The 20626-nt window shown below is 52.0% G+C and overlaps 6 protein-coding genes across 6 annotated transcripts; 4 read left to right on the top strand and 2 right to left on the bottom strand.

Moving 5' to 3' along the window:
- Positions 1-500: 500 nt before the first annotated feature.
- On the top strand, positions 501-3786 carry CTRU02_207498 (nonribosomal peptide synthetase; the record flags this gene model as incomplete). Its single annotated transcript, XM_036719116.2, has 3 exons — positions 501-791; positions 851-1557; positions 1611-3786. 3 exons carry the CDS (start codon positions 501-503, stop codon positions 3784-3786), a joined length of 3174 nt encoding a protein of 1057 aa, XP_036588823.2.
- A 452-nt stretch (positions 3787-4238) lies between these two features.
- On the top strand, positions 4239-6278 carry CTRU02_207497 (heterokaryon incompatibility protein; the record flags this gene model as incomplete). Its single annotated transcript, XM_070204904.1, has 1 exon — positions 4239-6278. The coding sequence occupies one exon, from the start codon at positions 4239-4241 to the stop codon at positions 6276-6278; it is 2040 nt and encodes a 679-aa protein (XP_070061437.1).
- Positions 6279-6424: 146 nt separating this feature from the next.
- On the top strand, positions 6425-6673 carry CTRU02_207496 (uncharacterized protein; the record flags this gene model as incomplete). The annotated part of the gene is made up of 1 exon (XM_070204903.1): positions 6425-6673. The coding sequence occupies one exon, from the start codon at positions 6425-6427 to the stop codon at positions 6671-6673; it is 249 nt and encodes an 82-aa protein (XP_070061436.1).
- A 98-nt stretch (positions 6674-6771) lies between these two features.
- CTRU02_207495 (uncharacterized protein) lies at positions 6772-7131 on the bottom strand (the record flags this gene model as incomplete). Its single annotated transcript, XM_070204902.1, has 1 exon — positions 6772-7131. One exon carries the CDS (start codon positions 7129-7131, stop codon positions 6772-6774), a length of 360 nt encoding a protein of 119 aa, XP_070061435.1.
- Positions 7132-8100: 969 nt separating this feature from the next.
- CTRU02_207494 (ubiquitin-conjugating enzyme e2 35) lies at positions 8101-8733 on the bottom strand (the record flags this gene model as incomplete). Its single annotated transcript, XM_036719117.1, has 4 exons — positions 8101-8279; positions 8345-8476; positions 8532-8620; positions 8681-8733. The coding sequence occupies 4 exons, from the start codon at positions 8731-8733 to the stop codon at positions 8101-8103; spliced, it is 453 nt and encodes a 150-aa protein (XP_036588824.1).
- A 792-nt stretch (positions 8734-9525) lies between these two features.
- Positions 9526-14258, top strand: CTRU02_207493 (WD repeat protein; the record flags this gene model as incomplete). The annotated part of the gene is made up of 2 exons (XM_036719118.1): positions 9526-9683; positions 9743-14258. 2 exons carry the CDS (start codon positions 9526-9528, stop codon positions 14256-14258), a joined length of 4674 nt encoding a protein of 1557 aa, XP_036588825.1.
- Positions 14259-20626: the final 6368 nt, after the last annotated feature.

Here is a 20626-nt window from a genome sequence, read left to right as displayed (position 1 = left end):
CACTGTTGCCCTCCCCACATCGGCCCCGGCCTGCCGTTGAGCGCCGACCGATCGATGACGGCCCCCCGGTGTTCAGATGGTTTGTTACAGAACGGTGGAACTTTTCTGCCCTATGAACATGACGTCGTCGTCTCATAACCTTCCCGAGTCACGTCCCCATGAGCGGATTTGGGGCCCATGAGGAAATCCCGCCGCAGCTGAAAACCGCCCTCGGGACGGCGTCCGCGGCAATAAACCTTGGCTTATGAGAGGTTTCCTGAGTATATAACTACTCTGGTCTAGACCTGTCTCACCCCCCTTCACTGCTCTAATCATTCGAGACATCATCGAGTTCCTATATATACCCCTTATCTGAACACACACAAGATATACCATTGACCCTCAGATATCTCTATCCGACCTTACTACTATACCATCCTGACTTATACGCACAACAACTTGCCATCCTCAACACACGGCCAACAACTCATCATCCCCAACACCACAAGACCAATACCAGCATGGCCACAACTCAGCATGGAAAGCGCTTGATCCCCCAGGTCCTGGACGAGATCGCCAAGTCAGACCCCAACGCCGAAATCCTCTCAGTCCCTCGCTCGTCCGACCCCAAGGATGGATGGAAGAAGATCACATACAAGCAGGTTGCCAACGCGGTGAACCGCATAGCGCAAAGAATCATCGACAAGAGCGGCAAGCCTGAGCCTGGATCCTTTCCCACGCTTGCCTATATTGCGCCCAGCGATGTGCGCTATTTGATCATCACCATTGCCTGTATCAAGGCGGGCTACAAGGTGCGTGTGTCTGAAATGTATACCCCCGCTGGATCCGCAGCTAACCCATTCCTTCGTAGGCGCTTTTGATCTCTCCTAGGAATTCCTTCGAGGGCCAGATCAACCTCTTCGAGAAGACTGACTGCAACACAATCTGCTTCGACTCCTCGTTCAAGGATGTCGTCCAGCCCCTCCTGGAAGAACGTCACATGCAAGCCGTCATGATTAACTCGCTCGATGACTGGCTTGACGAAACCGAAGTCCCTCACATCCCCTATACCAAGACTTTCGAGGAGGCCAAGATGGACCCCGTCGTTGTCCTGCACACGAGCGGTAGTACCGGCCTGCCCAAGCCCATTGTTGCACGCGTCGGCATGGTTGCCGCCGGCGACGCCTTCCAAGACCTCCCGGACTTCATGGGCTCCATCAACTGCATTAGATCCATTATGCTCGGCGAGCGGGTATACTTACCGATGCCACTGTTTCACGCCGCTGGCTGCTACATGATGCTGTTTGCTGTCATTTACTGGAAGCACCCTATCGCACTCAACTTTACCGACCGTCCTCTAACTGCCCAGACGGTGCTGGATGCGGTGGCATACGCCAACATTGACAATGCTATCCTGCCGCCTGCCATCTTGGAAGAGCTGGCTTACATGCCTGAAGGCATCGAGGCGTTGAAGAAGCTGAAGCGGGTGAACTTTGGCGGTGGTAACTTGGCTCGCGAAGCCGGCAACATTCTCGTCAAGCACGGTGTGTCTCTTGCTAGTGTTATCGCTTTCACCGAGTGCGTGATCCTCACCTCCTATTATACGTGATGGAAACTAACGTTGAAACCAGGGCCGCGCCTTTGACTTACTACTTCCAGAAGAACCTGGACCTCTGGCAGTGGTTCATTGTCGATTCGGAGCGCATGGGTATCGACTGGCGCCCCGCCAGTGGCGAGGACGAAGGCGTCTACGAACAAGTCATCGTCCGCAAGGACAAGGACACGGAGGACCCTTTCCAGGGCATCTTCTACACCTTCCCCGACGCCAAGGAATACAACACGAAGGACCTATACCGCAAACACCCGACCCTGCCGAACCACTGGACGTACTATGGACGCTCCGACAACATCATCGTCTTCTCCAACGGCGAGAAGCTGAACCCCGTCACCATCGAGGAACTCGTTACCGGCCACCCGAGAGTCAAGGGTGCCGTGGTTGCCGGAGCAATGCGCTTCCAGCCATTCCTCATCCTCGAGCCTGTGGAGGAGCTCAAGTCGGAGGAGGAGAAGGAGCAATTCATCAAAGACGTCTGGCCCTCGGTTGTCAAGGCGAACAAGGAAACAGTCGCCCACGGACAAATCGGCCCCCAGTTCATTGGAATCACATCGCCCGACAAACCCTTCCCTCGCGCTGGAAAGGGTACCATCCAACGCCCCATGGCTTTGAAGCTGTACAAGGATGAGCTTGACGAGTGGTACAAGAAGGCCGAGGAAGGCTCCGACTCCCTCTCGGTCAGCATCGACCTCAGCTCCCAGCAGGCCCTGACCGAGTCCGTGGAGAGGCTCTTCCAGCAGACGCTCGGCAGCAGACCACTTTCTGCCGACTCCGACTTCTTCAGCGCCGGCATCGACTCCATGCAGGTGATCAACGCCTCCCGTCTGCTCCGCCGCGGGCTCGAAGCCGCCGGTGCCAACATCAGCGCCGACGCCATCGCCACCAGGGTCATTTACGCTCATCCGACCCCCAGACAGCTGGCTGCCTACCTCTTGGATCGCGTGAGGAAGGGCACCGGCGTGAACGGCACCGCGTCTGAAGATGACTCCATCAGCCCCGAGCACGACATCCACGCCATGGAGGCTCAGCTGCAAAAGTACACCCGCGATCTGCCCAGGAGACAGGAGAACAAGCCCGCACCAAAGGACAAGGGCCAGACTGTTCTCATCACCGGCACCACCGGTGCTCTGGGCTCGTACATGCTCGACTTCATGGAGGCCAACCCCGCCGTCGACAAGATTGTCTGCCTGAACCGCAGCGAGGACAGTGGCAAGCGCCAGGTCAAGATGAGCGCCGAGCGCGGCCTCGCCACTTGTTGGAAGAAGGCCGAGTTCCTCTGCGCCGACATGTCCAAGAGCGACTTTGGCCTCGAGCCCGAGGTGTACCAGAGGCTTCTCAAGGAGGCCGACCGCGTCATCCACAATGCCTGGCCCGTCAACTTCAACATCTCCGTCGAGACCTTTGAGCCTCACATCCGTGGTGTCCGTCACTGGGTCGACTTCTCCCACCAGGCAGCCAAGAACGTGCCCATCATCTTCATCAGCAGCATCGGCACCGTCGACTCGTGGCACGGCCCGGGCCCCGTTCCCGAGAAGAGGCTCATGGATCTGACCCTCCCCAGCACCGGCTACGGCCGGTCCAAGATGGTCAGCTCTCTGATCCTCGACGAGGCGGCCCAGCGCTCCGGCGTACCGACCGCCGTCGTCCGCGTCGGCCAGGTCGCCGGCCCCCAGTCCGAGGCCGGAGTCTGGAACCGCCAGGAGTGGCTGCCGACCATCATTGCCAGCTCGGCCTATCTCGGCCTGTTGCCCAAGGACCTCGGCGCGATGGACATGGTCAACTGGACCCCCATCGAGGGCATCGCCAACCTCATCCTCGAAGTGTCCGGCATTTCCGAGCCCGTGCCCCTGCACGAGATCTCTGGCTACTTCCACGGCGTCAACCCCCGCACGGTCGAGTGGGAGAAGCTCGCCGACGCGGTCAAGTCCTTCTACGGCGACGACCGCATCAAGAAGGTCGTCCCCTTCTCGGAGTGGGTCAGGGCTCTGGAGGACAGCACCGTCTCCAGCAACGACGTCGACAAGAACCCCGGCGTGAAGCTGCTTGATTTCTACCAGGGCCTGGCCCACGGCGGCGGAAAGGGCGTCGACTTCTCCATGGAACGCACCGTCCAGCACAGCAAGACGATGAAGGAGATGCGGGCCGTGACTCCCGAGCTGATGCAGAACTGGTGCAGACAGTGGGGGTTCTGAAGTTAGTTTTGGGGGGAATTGTTTTTTTTTTTTTTTTGGGGGGGAAATAGACTTGTAATAATACCTCGGCGGGATGCATTTAGCCTTGATATTTAGAGCAAGAATTTTTGGTCTGTTTTAGAAATAAAAATAAAGCACATTTTGAAATTCTACGTTTGCTTGACCCCCTTGTCTGTGATTACGCCTTCTCTCCAACCATAGGACTTGAGTGTTACATTTCGGCATGCCTGAGAGTGGATTAATGAGCGTTCGGTACAAGTTAGTGCCATGCAGCGTGTGTGACTGCGCCGCATTTGCTCATGTGTAGTGAGACTCCAAAACCAGTGTGATCAGCTCCTCGTACTTACAAAAAGTTGCCATGAATCCCAGCATCTGATCCTACACTCTCACGACTCAACATAAAAATAAATGTCACCAACTCCTCCATCGCCAGTGAAGACGCCTCTCCAAGTATGACGCCCAAGACGTACGAGAGCTATGAGTACCAGGCCCTCTCGGCAACCGACTCGGTTCGTCTTCTCCGGATATCAAGAGACGACGAGCAGCCCCACGGCATGCTCCTCTCCCTCACGGAAGCCTCCCTCGCCGACGACCCGCACTTCGCGGCGCTGTCGTATACCTGGCAGCTCCCGCAGTACGACGACACTCGGGAGGGGAGAGCCAGCCGAGGGCTCGGGGAAACGTACGAAGTGGTCTGCGACGGGAAGATGATGGCCATCTCCGAGAACCTGTTCGGTTTCCTCCGCGCCGTGCTCCACGCCCGCGCCGGCGACTCGCGTGTGACCAGGTCGAAGCTCACGGCCAAGGTCCACGGCTTCCTCGACGCCCTGCCGGTATGGATCGACGCGTTCTGCATCAACCAGGGCGACAACGAGGAGAAGCGGCACCAGGTTCTCCTCATGCACAGGATATACAGCTCGGCGCAAAAGGTCATTGTGTGGTTGGGCCCGACGGAGCCGGATCCGGACGTCGTCTGGGTCCACGACAAGTTCATCCCCGCCATCTCCCGGCTCACGCAACGGCGGCTGCCGGGTTTCGTAGAAACCCACCTCAAGAGCGATCCCGTGTGCAGCTCGCCCGAGGTCGTGGCGGAGCTGGGGTCCGAGATTTGCTTCCGTTGGACCTCGGCGTGGATGGCTTTCAACATGTTCATCTACGGCCAGCGCTGGTTCGACCGCGGATGGGTGGTCCAGGAAGTCGCGCTGGCGGACCCGGCCGTGGTCTACGTCCTCTGCGGGAGGTCGACCTTCAGCTGGAAGCGTCTGACGGCGTTTGCCCAGTTCCTCGGGGAGACGGGATGGAACGATTCTCTCCTGGAACGGCTGCAAAACACCGGCGAACGGTACCCCTATCCGTCCAACAGGAAAAAGATGGAGGACATGGCCAACGTCAGTGACAGGCTGCTCAAAATGAGCCAGGCCCGTCGGACGCTCGCCGAGGTCGCGAAGCAGACGGGCTTGCTCGAGGAGCATGCCGTCTTCTCGTGGAATAGAGAAGTCGAACAGGCGTGGTTCACGTGCGCCAACGTTCTCGTCCACTCGCTCCGCTCCTCGGATTTCCAGGACAAACGCGACCACATATACGGCTGTCTGGGCATGCTCGCCATCCTCCTACCTCATAGCTTCCCAAGCCCCATCGCCCCGGACTATGATCATTCGGTACCACAAGTGTTCGCTTCCGCCGCAGCTCTGTTCCTCAGGAACATGCCCATGCTGATGGAGCTGTCGCGGGCCGGCAGGCGAGCTGTTCGATACATCATCGGCCTGCCCTCGTGGGTCCCTGATTATTCCTGTTGTTCACGGGGGCAACACCCAACACGGGAAAAGCTCTTCCCACTAAATCGATACAATGACATGGATCTCCGACAACTTGATATAGTCGAGAAGAAGATATGGGGGGCAGATTTGAGACGCCCGGTGGCCCAAGGTTTTCAACTCTTGGTATATGGTTTCCGACTAACCTCCATATCCTACGTGAGCGTAGCCAACTCCCTCCAGAGTCAGGGTTTCGATATGGAGAATCGCTTAATGGAGTTCGCCTTGGACGTAGCCAACTCAGTCAACCCTCTGCTGCACGGCATTTTCTGGAACGGGTTGGCATCTGTGGTCCTCACCATGGGGACGCCAAACCCGAGTCGGTTCTTTCCTTACCAGGACGTCCGGTTTGCTGGGGGAGATTTGTCGGATGTCGTATGTGCAGAATTCGCAGAAAGATATCTGTATACAACTGACTCGGGCGCTCTCGGTCTTGGTCCTCGCGAGGTGGAGGTAGGCGATGAGATATGGATGGTCGAAGGCGCCTGGGCGCCCTTCGTCCTGCGCAGGGTTAAGCCCAAGCCCGAGGATAAATGCGCTACAACTGAAGATGATGAATCTAGCACTGAGATGTACGAATTCGTGGGAGAGACCGATTTACAAGGTTTCGACATCCAGAATAACGACTTTGCAACTCTAGAGCAACGAGTCTACTTCCAACAAATCGAATTAGTATGAATAGCAAGAAAGGGGAAACAAACTGTAGAAGAGCAAAAAGTTTAGAATGTCCAAGGCCGCCACAACAGTGCAGTTGAATGGATACTATCGTACACTGGTGGTCACGATGGAGTCGAGTCTTCCAAAAGTAAGGTGGGGCAAAAGAAATGCGCCGAGGGGGAATCGAACCCCCGGCTCCCCGACGCTGCTGGATGGCAACGGAGAATTTTACCACTAAACCATCGGCGCATTACATGGAAGCTTGCGAGATTTTCCTAATACTTGTACCATTCAGTCGGCTCTCAACCACAAGATGCTTCCAGAATGTTGCTGCAGCTAATTACAAAGACATGATTCGAATTAAGTTTGAACTGAACGCAATTACCCCTGATTTCTCGTTCTGTTACACCCTGTAGCCAAGTTGTCAGCCCCCCCGCCACAAACGTAGCCAAAGACCGACTTACCCAGCAAACAGGGTAAACTAGACTAATCATATTGAAAGTCTTCTCTCTACCTAGGCTCTTCCTGATTTTTCAGCCGCAACAGATGGTGGCGGATGTCGTCTAAAGTCCTCTACCACGCGTATGACAGCCTCAGTGAGAGATTCGCCCCTCCTCCAAAGAAGATATACCAGTGATACATTCCCCGTCAGGTGTAGCACTTTAATGGCCACTTTCGTAGTTACCAATACAAAATACATAGAGAAAACAATCCAAACAAAGCCCGCCGGTGGTAGGAGTTCCCATACGACGGCAGCAAGGAATGGGAGAGGCGGGTCAGTCATATTGTAGCCTGACGATGTCCCGAACGGGTGTTGAGCTCGTCGGGTTTGGTTGATAACCTTATAGAAAGGTTCCACGGCTATGACCTCCATAATGAGGAATAGATAAAGCTCTGCGGTGTCGCTAGGTGATCGGGCTGAATGCAACACTAATTTGTTAAAGTTGTTAGCCCGGCCGACGAAAATACCATTTTGCATTAACTTACATCGTTGTCGTCTACGTAGCGGCCTTGAGCACCACAGTCAATGTGAAAAGCACCAGAGCCAGGAGCGTTAGGGACGTAGAGGAAGCTAGCGACTCAGTTATGTAGGTTCAGCTACGTTAAGAAGGTGCATGTCATCGACAGCGTTAAAGGCGGGCAAAGGCTGGGCGGCGGCGCAGCAGCCAAGTTCGCCAAGCAGTCATCATACCTGAGCTTTATGCCGGATAACCGCCCATGGCTTTGGCAAAAGCTACTAATTGGCTTCCTTGCGAAGTCAAGAACTTACTTCATTTGCTTGAGTAAGAATAATAGTATGCTTAGGCCACGGGTCATTGTAGATCCGAAATAGACTTGGACTCAAACCTCCATCCCATGTCAAAAGTGCGTATTTGAGAAGCCCAGACTAGGAGAAATATCGTCCTCACATAGATGGGCCGCAATGTCTGCAGGTAGCAAGCAGGCTCTCATGGCTCTATAGGTTAGTAAGATAGCTCAGTTAGGGACGATACTGTCCCACAACTACCTTTCACTTCCAATCACTGAGGACTACATGTAAGGCAAGAAAGAAATCCGTTGTTGGTGTCGAAAGTCATCAAGGCGTAATGCATATGGTCCTCCGTTCAACCAGAAAAGCAACCGCCATGCATCTCAGTTTGCAACTCCAGCCCAGAACGTCCAAGCCAAGGGTCGGCTCCCTTCTACAAAGGGCCCAAAAGACTTGTGGAATAAAAAAAACCGTCATGTTGGAGGAAGCCTCCAAAACTCGGCTCAGGGAAAGTGTTGACAATGGCACATGCCATATTCACCTCCTCGCACCATCTTCTCCACACTACAATTCCACCTCCCCAATGTCTAACCTCTACTTGGGCACAGCGTACTTGGCAGTCCACTCCTTAGCCGTCGCAATAGCCGCCTGCTCGTCCTCCTTCCAGCTCTTCGCAACGTCGGCAGCAAGCGGGTCGTCGGGGTTCGGGGCACCCAGAAGGGCCTGGATGGACAGGAGGATCGTGCGGATCTGGAGAGCAGGGGACCAGTTGTCTGTGAGAGGAATCGCTTTGTCAGTGCTTTGTGTGCATCGCATTCATATACCAGCTTTCACTCACTCTTCAGGACATCAAGGCAGATACGACCCAGCTTGTCGACGTTGGGGTGGAAGATCTTGGTGAGGAAGCGAATCTTGGGGGGAGTCATGGGGTAGTCATCGGGCAGGAAGAGCTCGAGCTTAAAAACACCACCTGTAGCATCACGTTAGTCCGCCATCCTTCCTCATATTCGTGTATGTCTGCCAACCTTCATATGGTGATTGTGTAGGGCCGTGGATCTCGACGTCGAAGTAGCGGAGGTTGTCCTCGTGGGGAACGGCACTGATACCCGGGACGCTGCGCAGAAAACCATCATTAGTGATCAGTCGCAAAGGTTATTATCTGAAAGACCCTTACGGCTCGGCCATGAGACGCTCGGTCTCTTTGACAATACGCTTGGGCAGAGCCATACTGAGCGACGGAGAATATGTCGGGTGTTTGTAGAAGGGAAAAGTAGCCGGGAGTGGAGGTGATTCCACCTTCTTCTTTACAGTAATTCTCCCGTAGCGAAAGGCGGTGTTTGGCGGGGTCAAGCGAGTGATGAATCACAAAGGGAGGTGTCTTCAGGGTTCAAGGTCGTAAATCGAGGTCGCGTTGTCGAAAAAAAAAAAAAAAGAAGTCGCAAAAGCAATGATGATCGGATGTTCGGGAGGTCTTGATCAAGCGGTAGGAGGCGAGTAAATCAGCTTTAGTGTTTCGAACCAAGGCAGGCAAGATACGTCTGGCGGGCATGTGCTTGGGAAAGCCTTGTTCTGAATTGCCCCGCGGGAGGGACCAGCATGACATGCGCTGGGAACCTGACGCCCGAAAATAGAGTGGGCAATTGTACCAATTCAACTACGATGTGATTGGTGGAGTGGTATCGGCGGGGAAGAAGTATACGACTGCTTGTTTAATATGGAGCGGTACATTCGATAAAAGCGGGTCAGATCCTTCATCCAATCCCTCCACGACGGTCGGTCCTGGATGCGTAGCTGCATCTGATCCTGTCGCGTGCATCGAAAGCAGAGCCTCATCAAAGACGTTCAATATCATCCTGCATATCGACTTAAACGTTCCCAAACAACAAATTAAACACTCGAGCTATATCGAATCGCTCATTCATACCCTTCAGCCTGAGCTTTTGACGTATCATGGCCAGGATATCTCACCAACAGATGCCCTCATGAGGCATCTCTCTCATCTAAGCTCCGACTACAACCATGCCGCACTTCGACAAGATTGACCCTCCGAAGAAGGGCAAGCCCATCAAATCAGCTTTCGATAGTGAGAGCTTTGACGCTGATGGCACCATTCATGTCGCCGGACTGGTGGGATCGGCAACAATCTCACCGTCCGGCAGAGACGTTGCTTTAGCCTCGTGAGTGATCTTGGTTGAGATTGACCTAAACCAACATCCCCTTACTAATCTGTCTTCAGACCTGAGGGGTTGTCCATCATTGACCTGGATTCGCCATATAACCCTCCTCGCCGTCTCAGCAGCCACGGCTCTCCATGGCTTGTTACCGATGTTCAATGGTCGCCCTTCGCCGCCCGCGACTACTGGGTTGTCTCAACTGCCAACCATCGGGCTCTCGTATGGAACCTCAATCTAAGAGACGACTCTGCTTCAGGTGCCATCGAGCACTCTCTTCAAGGCCACAGTAGAGCCATTACCGACGTCAACTTCTCTGCTCATCATCCCGATCAGCTCGCGTCGTGCGCAGTTGACGGTTATGTCCACTGCTGGGATCTGAGACGCCCACGACAACCTGTGATTACATTCTGCGACTGGTTCGCTGGCGCCACCCAGGTCAAGTACAACCGTCAAGATCCGCATATTCTTGCGTCGTCCCACGATAGGTGGTTGCACATCTGGGATGAGCGACGTGCGTGCGAGCCCCTGAAATCTATTAGCGCACACACCTCAAAGATTTACGGTATCGACTGGAACAGAACTCGGTCAACTGGTATCGTTACGTGCTCTCTGGACAAGCACATCAAGTTTTGGGACTATGGAAGCGATCAAGATGTCCCAGAGCGCGTCATCCGCACCGAATTCCCGGTCTGGCGCGCTCGTCACACCCCATTCGGCCGGGGTCTCTTAGCGATGCCCCAGAATGAACCAGGCGATTTGTACTTGTACGACAGGAGATCGCCCCCTAAAGACCCCGAGGAGGGACCGACAGAACCTGTCGCTGTCTTCCCAGGACACGGCAATCACAAAGTCAAGGAGTTCTTGTGGAGGAGCAGAGGCAGCATCAATGATGAGGGGCTGGACAACAGAGACTTCCAGCTCGTGTCGTGGGGAGAGGACAATGAGCTGCGACTTCAGCAGGTTGACCCGTCAATTCTCGAATCTGTGGGTTATGTCAAGGGGATGCCGGCCAGCAAAAATCTAGTTCTTACACGAAAGGGGGCTGCATACAAAACATTCCGAACCGTGGAAGATAGCGTCAGCCGAGACAGAAGGAGTGCGACGATGAGTGACCCTCGTACCGGCGCGCAATATCGGCAGAGTGCCCTAACAATGGGCATGCGCTCAGGGCCGACAACCTACACCAGACTCGGAGCTGCCTGGAAGGGCTCATCAATGAAAGCTAAAAGCACGTCCAAAGGGATGGACCGCAGCCAAGCCCACATTGGCTGGATGAAGGGCATCATGATGAACAAGAGGAAGGCCTCGACCGATAGTCCCAGAAGGGCAGATTCGAAGGACTCAACAATGTTCAGCCCCGGATACATGGACGACGACAAATGGGGAGAACCAGAGACTATTCAGGAAGAGTTTCTCCGCATTAGCATGCAGCTGCCCAAGGTCAAATGGGAGAACATCGACATGGACTCGCTTACTCTTCATGCATCCCTCAACGGACCTTGGGGTGCGAACGGAGAAACTATTTTCATCAAAGTCAGAGTCGATATACCTTCGAACTATCCAAGGTTCAAAGCCCCGCGATTTTATATTGAGAAAACGAGCTTCATGTCCGAGAAGACACATAAGAAGGTCGAGCATGAAATCCACGAACTTTGCCACCAGTTTCTGCAACAGAAACAGAACTGCCTGGACGTCGCATTTTCGTACTTGTTGGGCGAGATCGACCTTGCGGCCAGTACAAACTTTTTCAAAAATGTCAAGGACCTGGACGACCCCCTAGACGGGCTTGCCTCTGAGAGCTCCAGTGAAGACGAGAACGACATTCTCGCCGGCGGCTCGGCGTCTATGTCACAAGAGTTGCCCGCAAACGTCGAGGCTGATAGCACCCTGGCACCAAACAATCGACCTACGATCCCCCCATTGCCGCGCTTTTGCGGTGCTCGATTCTCCAACGATGGCCGCCTAGTCTGCTTTTTCCCGACCAAGGAAGAAAAAGCAAAGGCCTTGTTATTCGCGCCAATTGAACCCCTCCGCGAAAGGCCCAAGGGCGAGCCGGTGTTTGCGGGCTTCGGTCGCCTGGCACACGACTCACCGCCAGGGAAGAGATATGGCAACGACGAGATGTCTGCCACGGATGAGCAGTCTGATTCGGATGAATCCGACGGCTCTTCCTCGTCTAGCGATTCTGAATCGACATCTATCAACAAAATGAGTCTGTGGTATCAGCCGCGTCACCGGTTCCACAGAACCTGGAGCGACAACCGGTCAATCCGATCTAGCGGCGGAGGCACTGGAGTTGGGACTGGGACAGGTACCGGCTCACTCAGGAGGCGGCCCGGCAAGTCGAAGAACGTCATCTCGCTGCACGATATTTCGGATATCCTGCCTGCAAAGAAGGAATTTGCCCAGGAGTACGCCATCTTTGGAGAAGGCGCCCAAGTCTGCGAACACAACGCACAGGTTGCCGACAAGCACGGTTGCCAGGACTTGGTGGACGTATGGCGATATCTCGCGTTGCTTTTGCGCAGAGATATCCCGCTAGAGTTGCTGGATCAACGTCAGAGTTCTATACTAGTTATTGCACGAGACGCAGTCTCCCGCTACCGAGCAGAAGGCTCTCCGGATATTGAAGGATCCAACCTCGACAAGGATGTAGCCGATTTCAACGGCAGAGTTAAATGGGGCAACCATCCGCTCGCGAGAGATTTCATCAACGACCTGTTTGAATACTTTGAGAGGGAGGCAGACATTCAGATGCTGGCCATGCTCTCGTGCATCTTTAGCGAGTCGTTCACCGAGGACAGCGTCGCATACGCCGAGTCACATCTATCTCAACCGGAGACGCCTCTACCGATGAAGGCACCTTCGTTCTCTCTCGACTACTTCCCTACCGATGCTTCCCTCTGGAACATCAACGGCAGAAGCCAGACCAACTCTGCCATAACCACGCCGCGAACTCTACACACCCCGATCCGGTATTCCGGCTCTCAGGGATCTGCCGAGGAAGTTCTATGGGCCGGCGATCCAGGATCCAATTCGTACTCATGCGGCGAAACACCGCCGACGCATGGTGTCAAGGAGTATCTCGGACATGAAGGCGACCAGACACCCAGCCTATCTACGTCGCCCAGCGGCCGGGTCCTGTCACGCGCCAACTCAGGCCTCACGTCGAGCTTCGCAATCAACTTCCCTCGCCCATTCAGTGGTGTCGCCACAGGCACCGCAACCGCATCGTCTTCGCCCCCTAATCATGGACGAAAGCGACCCAGCCCCGCGGATACCATTCTCAGCACACTGGCTCCCAGCGCAGTCGGCAATGTCACTTGGGGAAGCTCGACCGTTATGGGCGACTCGGGCACGACGCGCACTTCTCTCTCCGATGATGAGGTCTACCGCGAAGAACTCTTTTCTTTCGTCCCCGTCGGCGTCTCGGTGCACATGGAAGACCAGACAATCTTTGATGACGATGGCTGGATGACGACTCCCCTCCTCGAACCAAGCCGCACCGAAATGTACGCCACGTACCGATACGTGTACGCCGAGATACTCCAGATGTGGAACCAACCCCTGGCCCGTCTCGAAATTATGAAGTTCAACGTCCTCCAGCAGAACCAGGAAGCGGGCGGCCTGGACGATTCCTATCACGAAACCTTTAGCATCGCCGATACGGCCACCACCATCCAACAACACCACCACATGCCGCATTCACAACACCAAACTCACCTATCACAGTCCCTCCCCGCTCAACACCATTCAACCCAACAACACCCCGCGCAACCGCAACCCCACCAACCACACAATACATCACCCATCCTCCTCGGCAAGAAAGAGCAACTCCAGGCTCTCGTCGCCTCAGGCCGTGGCCTCGACGTGACCGGCGTCTGCCGCGTTCATGAAACTCAGCTGGAACCTCTCAAATACACGTCCGCGACCGCCACCCGTCTCGGGGGCGCCATCGGCACCTGCGACCGCTGTCGCCGCACCCAGACCCAGCTCCTCTGCGTCTACTGTCGCGAGCCCGTCGACGCGCTCTACCCACCCTGCCTCGGCTGCGGTTGCGCCTTCCACGAGGCCTGTCTCGCAGAGTGGCACGCCGCGGGCGAGGTTTACTGTCCTGCTGGTGACGAATGCAACTGCGTCGAGGAAGCCTCCAACGGACAGGTGGAGAGCTGGGCGGCGATGATGGGTGCTCTGCGGAAAGCACCTTCTGCCGCCACGACTACTGCCACTGCTACTGCTACTGCTACCACTCCTGCCACTGCCCCTGTTACCTCATCCTCTGCCTCAAAAGGCATCATGGGGAAGGGGTTGATGCTGCCCCCGCCTGCGATCGAGGAGCCTGATGGGGGAGACGTGGAGAGGGGAGATTGGGAGAGCGTGGTTAGTTCAGTGGGGATCCCGAGCCGGATGCAGGGCGGCGGAGCGGTAATGAGTGCCGCGAGAATCAGCCTGGGGAACAGGTTGAAGAAGTCTGCCGGGGACTGGACCCGTGCTTCGACGAATCTGAGGAGGAGAGGAGGAGGAGGAGGCGGCAACGGGAATGGAAATATGAGTGGGAGTTGGAGGAGTGCTAGATGAAAGCGAGTGTATCAACCCTTACTTTTTTTTTTTTTTTTACCATGTTGTATATCAGCCTATAGTTATATTTGTGAAATACCATGTCTTGATAACATTCTTCTTTCATGTAAACGGACTGCGAAGGATCCGGGTCGCATATCCATGTTGAATCTGGAAGGGCATCTTGCTTCTCACTCATTTGGCCATGACTTCAAAATTGATACAGTCCCACCCTTGAAAACTAGCTTCTTTCCGACTCAAAATGGCAGTGGATTCACACTATGAGCTGGCTAGGCTTTTCAAAGCAATCCCGTGATCGGCTTGAAAAAGTTGAGAAATCAATCACATCCTGCTCATCCCAACTCACACCGGACCTGATTCTCGGAGGATTCACCCTGGCGTTGGCTCCTCGTATGTGGATAATATTCATATTTTCCGGGAAGTCCTGAGAAGCCCCGCTGTTTCAGTCCACTGCAAGGCTTGAAACTTATCTTAGCCGATTCATTGTTCAGGACGTGCTGACGAGGCTGGCGGACATATTCCTAGTGTCGAAGAGTTCTATGAGAACGGGCTACCGTTGAGAGACAATAAGAGGTGGCAATGCTGCCAAGATGAATATCCGAAGGACCAGCACAGGCACGCACACCCGATAAGAGGTCCGTAAGTGATGCCCAATAATTCACGACTCGCCCTAGACCTTCGCAAAACCCGAAAATGAAACCCGCGCCGTGGAGCTACATCACGCCTAGATGCGGGTTGTCAGGTTGCTGGCACTGGTTGCTTATTGAGCCATTTGACCTGCCAGGAATTAATTTCGATCACACCTACTTACTCGCCGAGACCCCAATGGCGGAGGCGAAGACAATCGGGCATCGGCTTTTTCTCTAACGGGCTCCGGAGAAACGCAAATCGACCAATATCTCTGTCGTATATGTTGGGCCTGCGAACAAGAATTGCCGAGACACTTACCCACCTGAAGTCTTGAAGCTCAGTCGAGAACAACTCCGGTCGTGGGGCATGTCAGTTGAAACGCGCAACAGTCAACAAGTAACGCAATCTTGGCAAACGAAAACGAGCCGCGGTGAGGTATTATCTTGATGATAGTTGCAAACGTGGTTCAACCCGTGGTCGTGGGCACTCGGCTGTGGTTGCACGGGCCTATTTACGAAAAACTTCGGAGATGTTCCGCGACTCATCAGAGCGCAACTGTCATCTGATGGTACCGTCCCGGGCCGACGGGGCCAGTGCGAGGGGATGGAGAACCGCTCCGACTCCAGTGCTGGCTCGGCGAGAGCCTCCTCATTCTAAGCATGGATACCCTTTCTTCCGGTATCTGGAGCTCTGGGCCGGAAATCACGCTCTATTCGCCGACATGCATTTGTCATAATCGCAACAGCAGCTTAGCGTCGAGTCATGGGGCTTCCAGCAGCTGGGGATACCAATAGCAAAACTGAAGTCAGATTGTGCGTAGACGGTAGTACGCAAACTACCACTTAGGCCAGGATTTGGGAAATGGATAATGCCTGACACAGCAGTCAATCCGCACAACGGAACCTCATTCGGCGCAAACGCTCTGACCTTTCGGGCATAGTGGAGCGCAGTGCAGTGCAACGCTGTTGCCATTGGGTCCCTGCGAAAAGTCGGATATTGAAATGGTCTGAACAGCCGACTTGGGCAAAGGGCCCCCAGATTCGGGAAGCAAATCACGTTCGGAGATAACCGCGGAAGTTGAGGAAACAAGAGCCAGCCAAATGTTTCTCTGTAGGCCGGCAAAGGAAAATTTCGTTTCCATCAAATGTTTCAACAATGTGGCCTGCGGATCCAAGGAGCGGGGACGAACTCATCCGCCGCGTGGTGGGCCGCATGAAACGGTCCATATCAGGCCAGAGGCGATAAGGCATGACAGGTACATACGGCGTGGGATGACCCGAATTCTAAGTGTCTCTGGGCTTGCAACGTCGCAACCGTTGTGTTGGAACCGGAACAGAAAGACAAGACTAATGCGGTGCGGCGGGCTTTTTTCTGGACTCCAAATGGGCAGAAAAAAAAAAAAAGAAATGCGAAAAAAGGGGCCTCGCGTCGTCGCCAAAAAGTTTTGCGCAAAGTTGAAGAGGGAGGCCTAGGGACCGCGCCCCAAGGATCAAGGGTCGTGGTCCTGGGGATCGCTGCTAGCGGCCTGCATGCGAGGAGATTCGAGATGGGGCAGCTTTCCCAAATAGGAATCCAATGTTTCTCGCTTGTTCCCCTGGCTGAAAACGCGATCAATTTGGGCAAGATGAGGTTGGCCCGAGTCCGGTGTCATTGACTCGTGCCGAGTGTCACTGGATGAAGACGTTATGCAACGAGCAGTTGGATGTTGTCAAGAGTGATGGTAGAGCGAACCTTACAAAGATAAGCAGCTTTACCGTTGGCCGACGCGCCGTCTCGTGGGACAGAAACCTGAAAACGGCTTCGGCAACGGAAGGGGGACGTTTGACATTTGTTAGAAACGCGACGCGTTAACAATGCAGCCACCTTGCCTCCCTCGTCTGCCCAGTTCCGTGGCAGACGACCTGGTTGCCTGCCGTTGCTGAAACAGGACTTGCTGCCAACACGGCTCGGCGCAAGGGTTCTTGACAGCGCCGGCTGCCCTAGGATGCTCTTGGGAATGCCATGCCGACTGGGACGGAGGCAAAGGCTTTGCTAGGAAGGCCTGCAGCTCTTTGCACGCCGGGTAACATCCGGATTACCGGGGACACAATTGATTGGGGAAGCGTGGTTGTGCGGCAATGATTTTCCAAGCTCAGGAACGGTTCTAAATGACAGTGGTGGCGGCGCGGCCATGACAACGGGGCGATGTCTCTGAGAAGGAGAACTTGAGAGACAGGCTGTCAATCGGGTCCTCGAAGATAAACAGGACTGAGAAATGCGAATATTGAGGCAAATGATGGAAGCGCTTTTGTCGACAGTTCTATGGAATGCCAATGAATGATATAGTCCGATATCGTCCGTATCGTAGGCATTAAGACACGGAAAGGCCCTAGAGCAAGATTCCACGCAAGCAGACTGTGACGTGCCTACATGTGACGGTCATCCTGATTAGATTATGAAAAGGCGAGAGGGTGTTGAGGAAATTGTGCTAGTGCAGGTTCACGGACAGTTTCCTGCAGGGCCGTGTTTCGGTGCGTAAGGGTGTCCGTTTCTCGGCATGTGAGTGGCTGAGATGTTGGGGGATATGATGCTGCCAACGCATGAATGTCTGTTGTTTTTATTTTATATTATTCACAGGGTGCCCGAACTGTTGCGATAGTTGGAATACGGAGTCGTGTGGCACTTCCAGCTACACGCCCGCCAGGCTGAGAGGCCCAAGCCTCCCAGACCCACGTGACAGGCTAAGGGGGAATATCCCTACCTTCTAGTCAACAACACTACTTTCAACTATTATGAACTATCGATTAGAACTAATTTACTGTTATTTATTATTGACGAACGGAATTCCGTTTCACCCCCTATGAAACCTATACTGATTAGTAGTAAACCTTATAGTTGCTATTAATTTAGTTAACTTTATAATTACTACTTTGCTACAGATAAACCGTAGATTAGCAAGGTTAATACTAGAAGAGACGACTTCTTAAACTAGATACCTAAGCCTAGGTAAAAGTAGGGATTTCGTACTAACGAAAGAAGAAGCGAGAATAACTAGGATCTACGGAAACTAGTAGAAGAAAGCTTCTTTTCCTCGAATCTATTAGTAATCCGATTATTTAAGTAACTTAGGGACTGCTATACTTACCCTAGGCAGGATAAGGTTAATTGTAGCTAATTATCGCTAGTAAGAGCGTTCTATTATACGTTTTTAATTACTAGAAGAAGAGACTTACCGAATCGACGGTCTTCTAACCTCTTTACGCTATAAAGGCGAAGATTTACGAATCTTATAAGGGATAACAACTTTCCTAACTATAACTATCCCCTACGCGCGGTGCTAATTACAAAGCGCCTGCTAGTTTCTTAATAAATCCCTAGACGAGGTGCTAACCGCGAGGCGTTTACTATAAGAGACCTCCCTACTAGAAGAAGAATACGCCGAAAGGCGAGCGGAGACTACTAGTAGTAATCCGCCTATATAGCTATATATATATGCTTCCGAGGCTACGGCTTAGGAGAAACATATATAGTTATAGGCGTTATAAGGCTAACTGTCTGCTAGATTCTAAACTTCTTAATAGTGAGGAGCGAAGCCTGAAGCGAGAAAGAGAGATTTACGAGAGAATCTACGAATAGAGCGAAATTTACGAGAAAGATCGCCCGCGAGCAGCATTACTACTAAAAGCTAATCAATAGTCCCTATCTTATAGAGAATCGAAAGTATAATCGATTTAGCAGTATAAGGTAACTAGGTAATCGACCTTATAAACGCTAGCCTATAGTAACTAGGTTCCTATATAGGTTTCCTACTTAAGACTTATAAGAAGAGGAATCTTACAAGCCTCAAGCTATAGAACGAAGTTTTTCCCGATTTCGCCGACTAGTTAGAAGAAGATTTCTAGAATATACCTCCCCTAATCTTACGATTCTTTAGAAACTATTTAATTAGTAACGACGTCTATATCGAAATAGATAGTAAGAAAATCTTAAAAAACGTAGCATTAGCTTTTAAAAAGGAAGAATTCTACTACTAGTTACCTTAAGAACTCGAACAAGGCGTTAAGAGATATCGCAACCTAAAGGCTTTGATAAAAGACCCCGAATTCTACGAAGAGATTACGAGACCGGCAATAGTAGCTAATAGCATAGGAGGAAGAGTCGAACCAACCTTATAGCTACCTCCTCTATAAGAATAATAATAGTAGTAACTACCGTACCGACCGCTATATCCTACGGTCTCTCTATTAACAGACTTCTAACTATATAAGTTAATAAACCGTATCGGAAAGTAATTAATAGAATTCGCGAAACTATACCCCGACGATATAAAATATAGCGGCGATATATACGATATACTTGAAAAGAAGATGCTAGTATTCGTAGATTACTATAGAATGCTAGGAATTCATACCTCCTAATATAATAAGGTATTTCCCTTAATACTAAAAGGAATAGCTAAAACCTACTTCTACGCCTTGATTAAAGTAATTAACCTATAGCCTAACTTCGAAACTATGATTAACTAATTAAAATCATACTTCGAGACTAAGGAAAGGTAATAAGCGTACGTTACGTAGTAGAATATAACTACTCTTCCCTAAATCATTCGTAATAACCTTAGAAAGACTAAATCGGAGTGTTTTAACATACTATATAACAAATTAAGCAAGATTTAGCCTAGTTTGCTATAATAGGATTATAACAACCGATCCCTCTATACCTAACTTCTATACGCTTATAGAGATATTCTAGAGTATATAATAGCGTTATTTATACCGGCTAAGACGTATAAGGGACTTCGTAGCTAATTAATCTCGTCGATCGAGATAGCTACCCGTCTTAACTAATAACAATTTAATATAATAGCTAACCTACTAAAGCAGTACTAGACCGATAGAACTTTTAACGGTCGAGGGCGTTATTTACGATATAGTCGTTTATTACGAAGTCGATCATCACGAGGAAGAAGCCGTAACAGACCCTTATTACTGCTAACGCTTAAGAAGTGCTACGTATATAGAAAACCTAACTGCTAGTTAACTAAACATACTATAGAAGAGAGACAAAAAGCATACGAGAAGTTTAAAACTACCTAATATGCCTAGGATACGTTACTTCTAGCATATAGCTAATTTCTCGTCTAATACGAGGGTTTCGACAGGTTAGACCTATAACCTACCGCCGAAGACCCTTAGCAATACTACTACGTAACCGAACAAACTAGTAAAAGTAACGAAGAAGAAGAGACCGGCAGCGATAGTCAATTCCAGGTTACCACCTATTTTACTATAATAGCAATTAATAGCAATAGGATCGCTACGATCCTAGCAGACTAGTCAACCCGCTATGCTATTACGAAAGAAGACCTCTTCCGTAACTAACTAGAACTAAAAAAGCTACCTTCGTAATTTATACTCGAGGGACGCTACTCTGCCTAGAACTTCTAAGGGATCATGCCTGACTCGGGCGCAGCAGGATTCTTAACCGCTAGCTACCTATAATTCATAGCCTTATAACAAATTTACGAAGGAATTACGTTAAATACTAAGGCGGCTAGCGGCGTTATAGTAAAATTCGGCGATAGGATACTACTAAAGTCTATAGGGACTACTAAAATGCTAACGCTATTTAGAAGCGTTAAATTTTACGTTATTAAGACTAATACTCCCTTCCTTATATGCCTAGGAGATATAAACCGATTGAAGGTCTACTTTAATAACGTTACGAATACCCTTATCTAAGGAAACAAGGTCGTACCT

This window comes from Colletotrichum truncatum (genome assembly GCF_014235925.2).
Source record: "Colletotrichum truncatum strain CMES1059 chromosome Unknown Contig_0004, whole genome shotgun sequence".
Lineage (NCBI taxonomy): Eukaryota > Fungi > Ascomycota > Sordariomycetes > Glomerellales > Glomerellaceae > Colletotrichum > Colletotrichum truncatum.
Note: the sequence above shows the minus strand (reverse complement) of the source record. Positions and strands in the feature narration are given on the sequence as shown.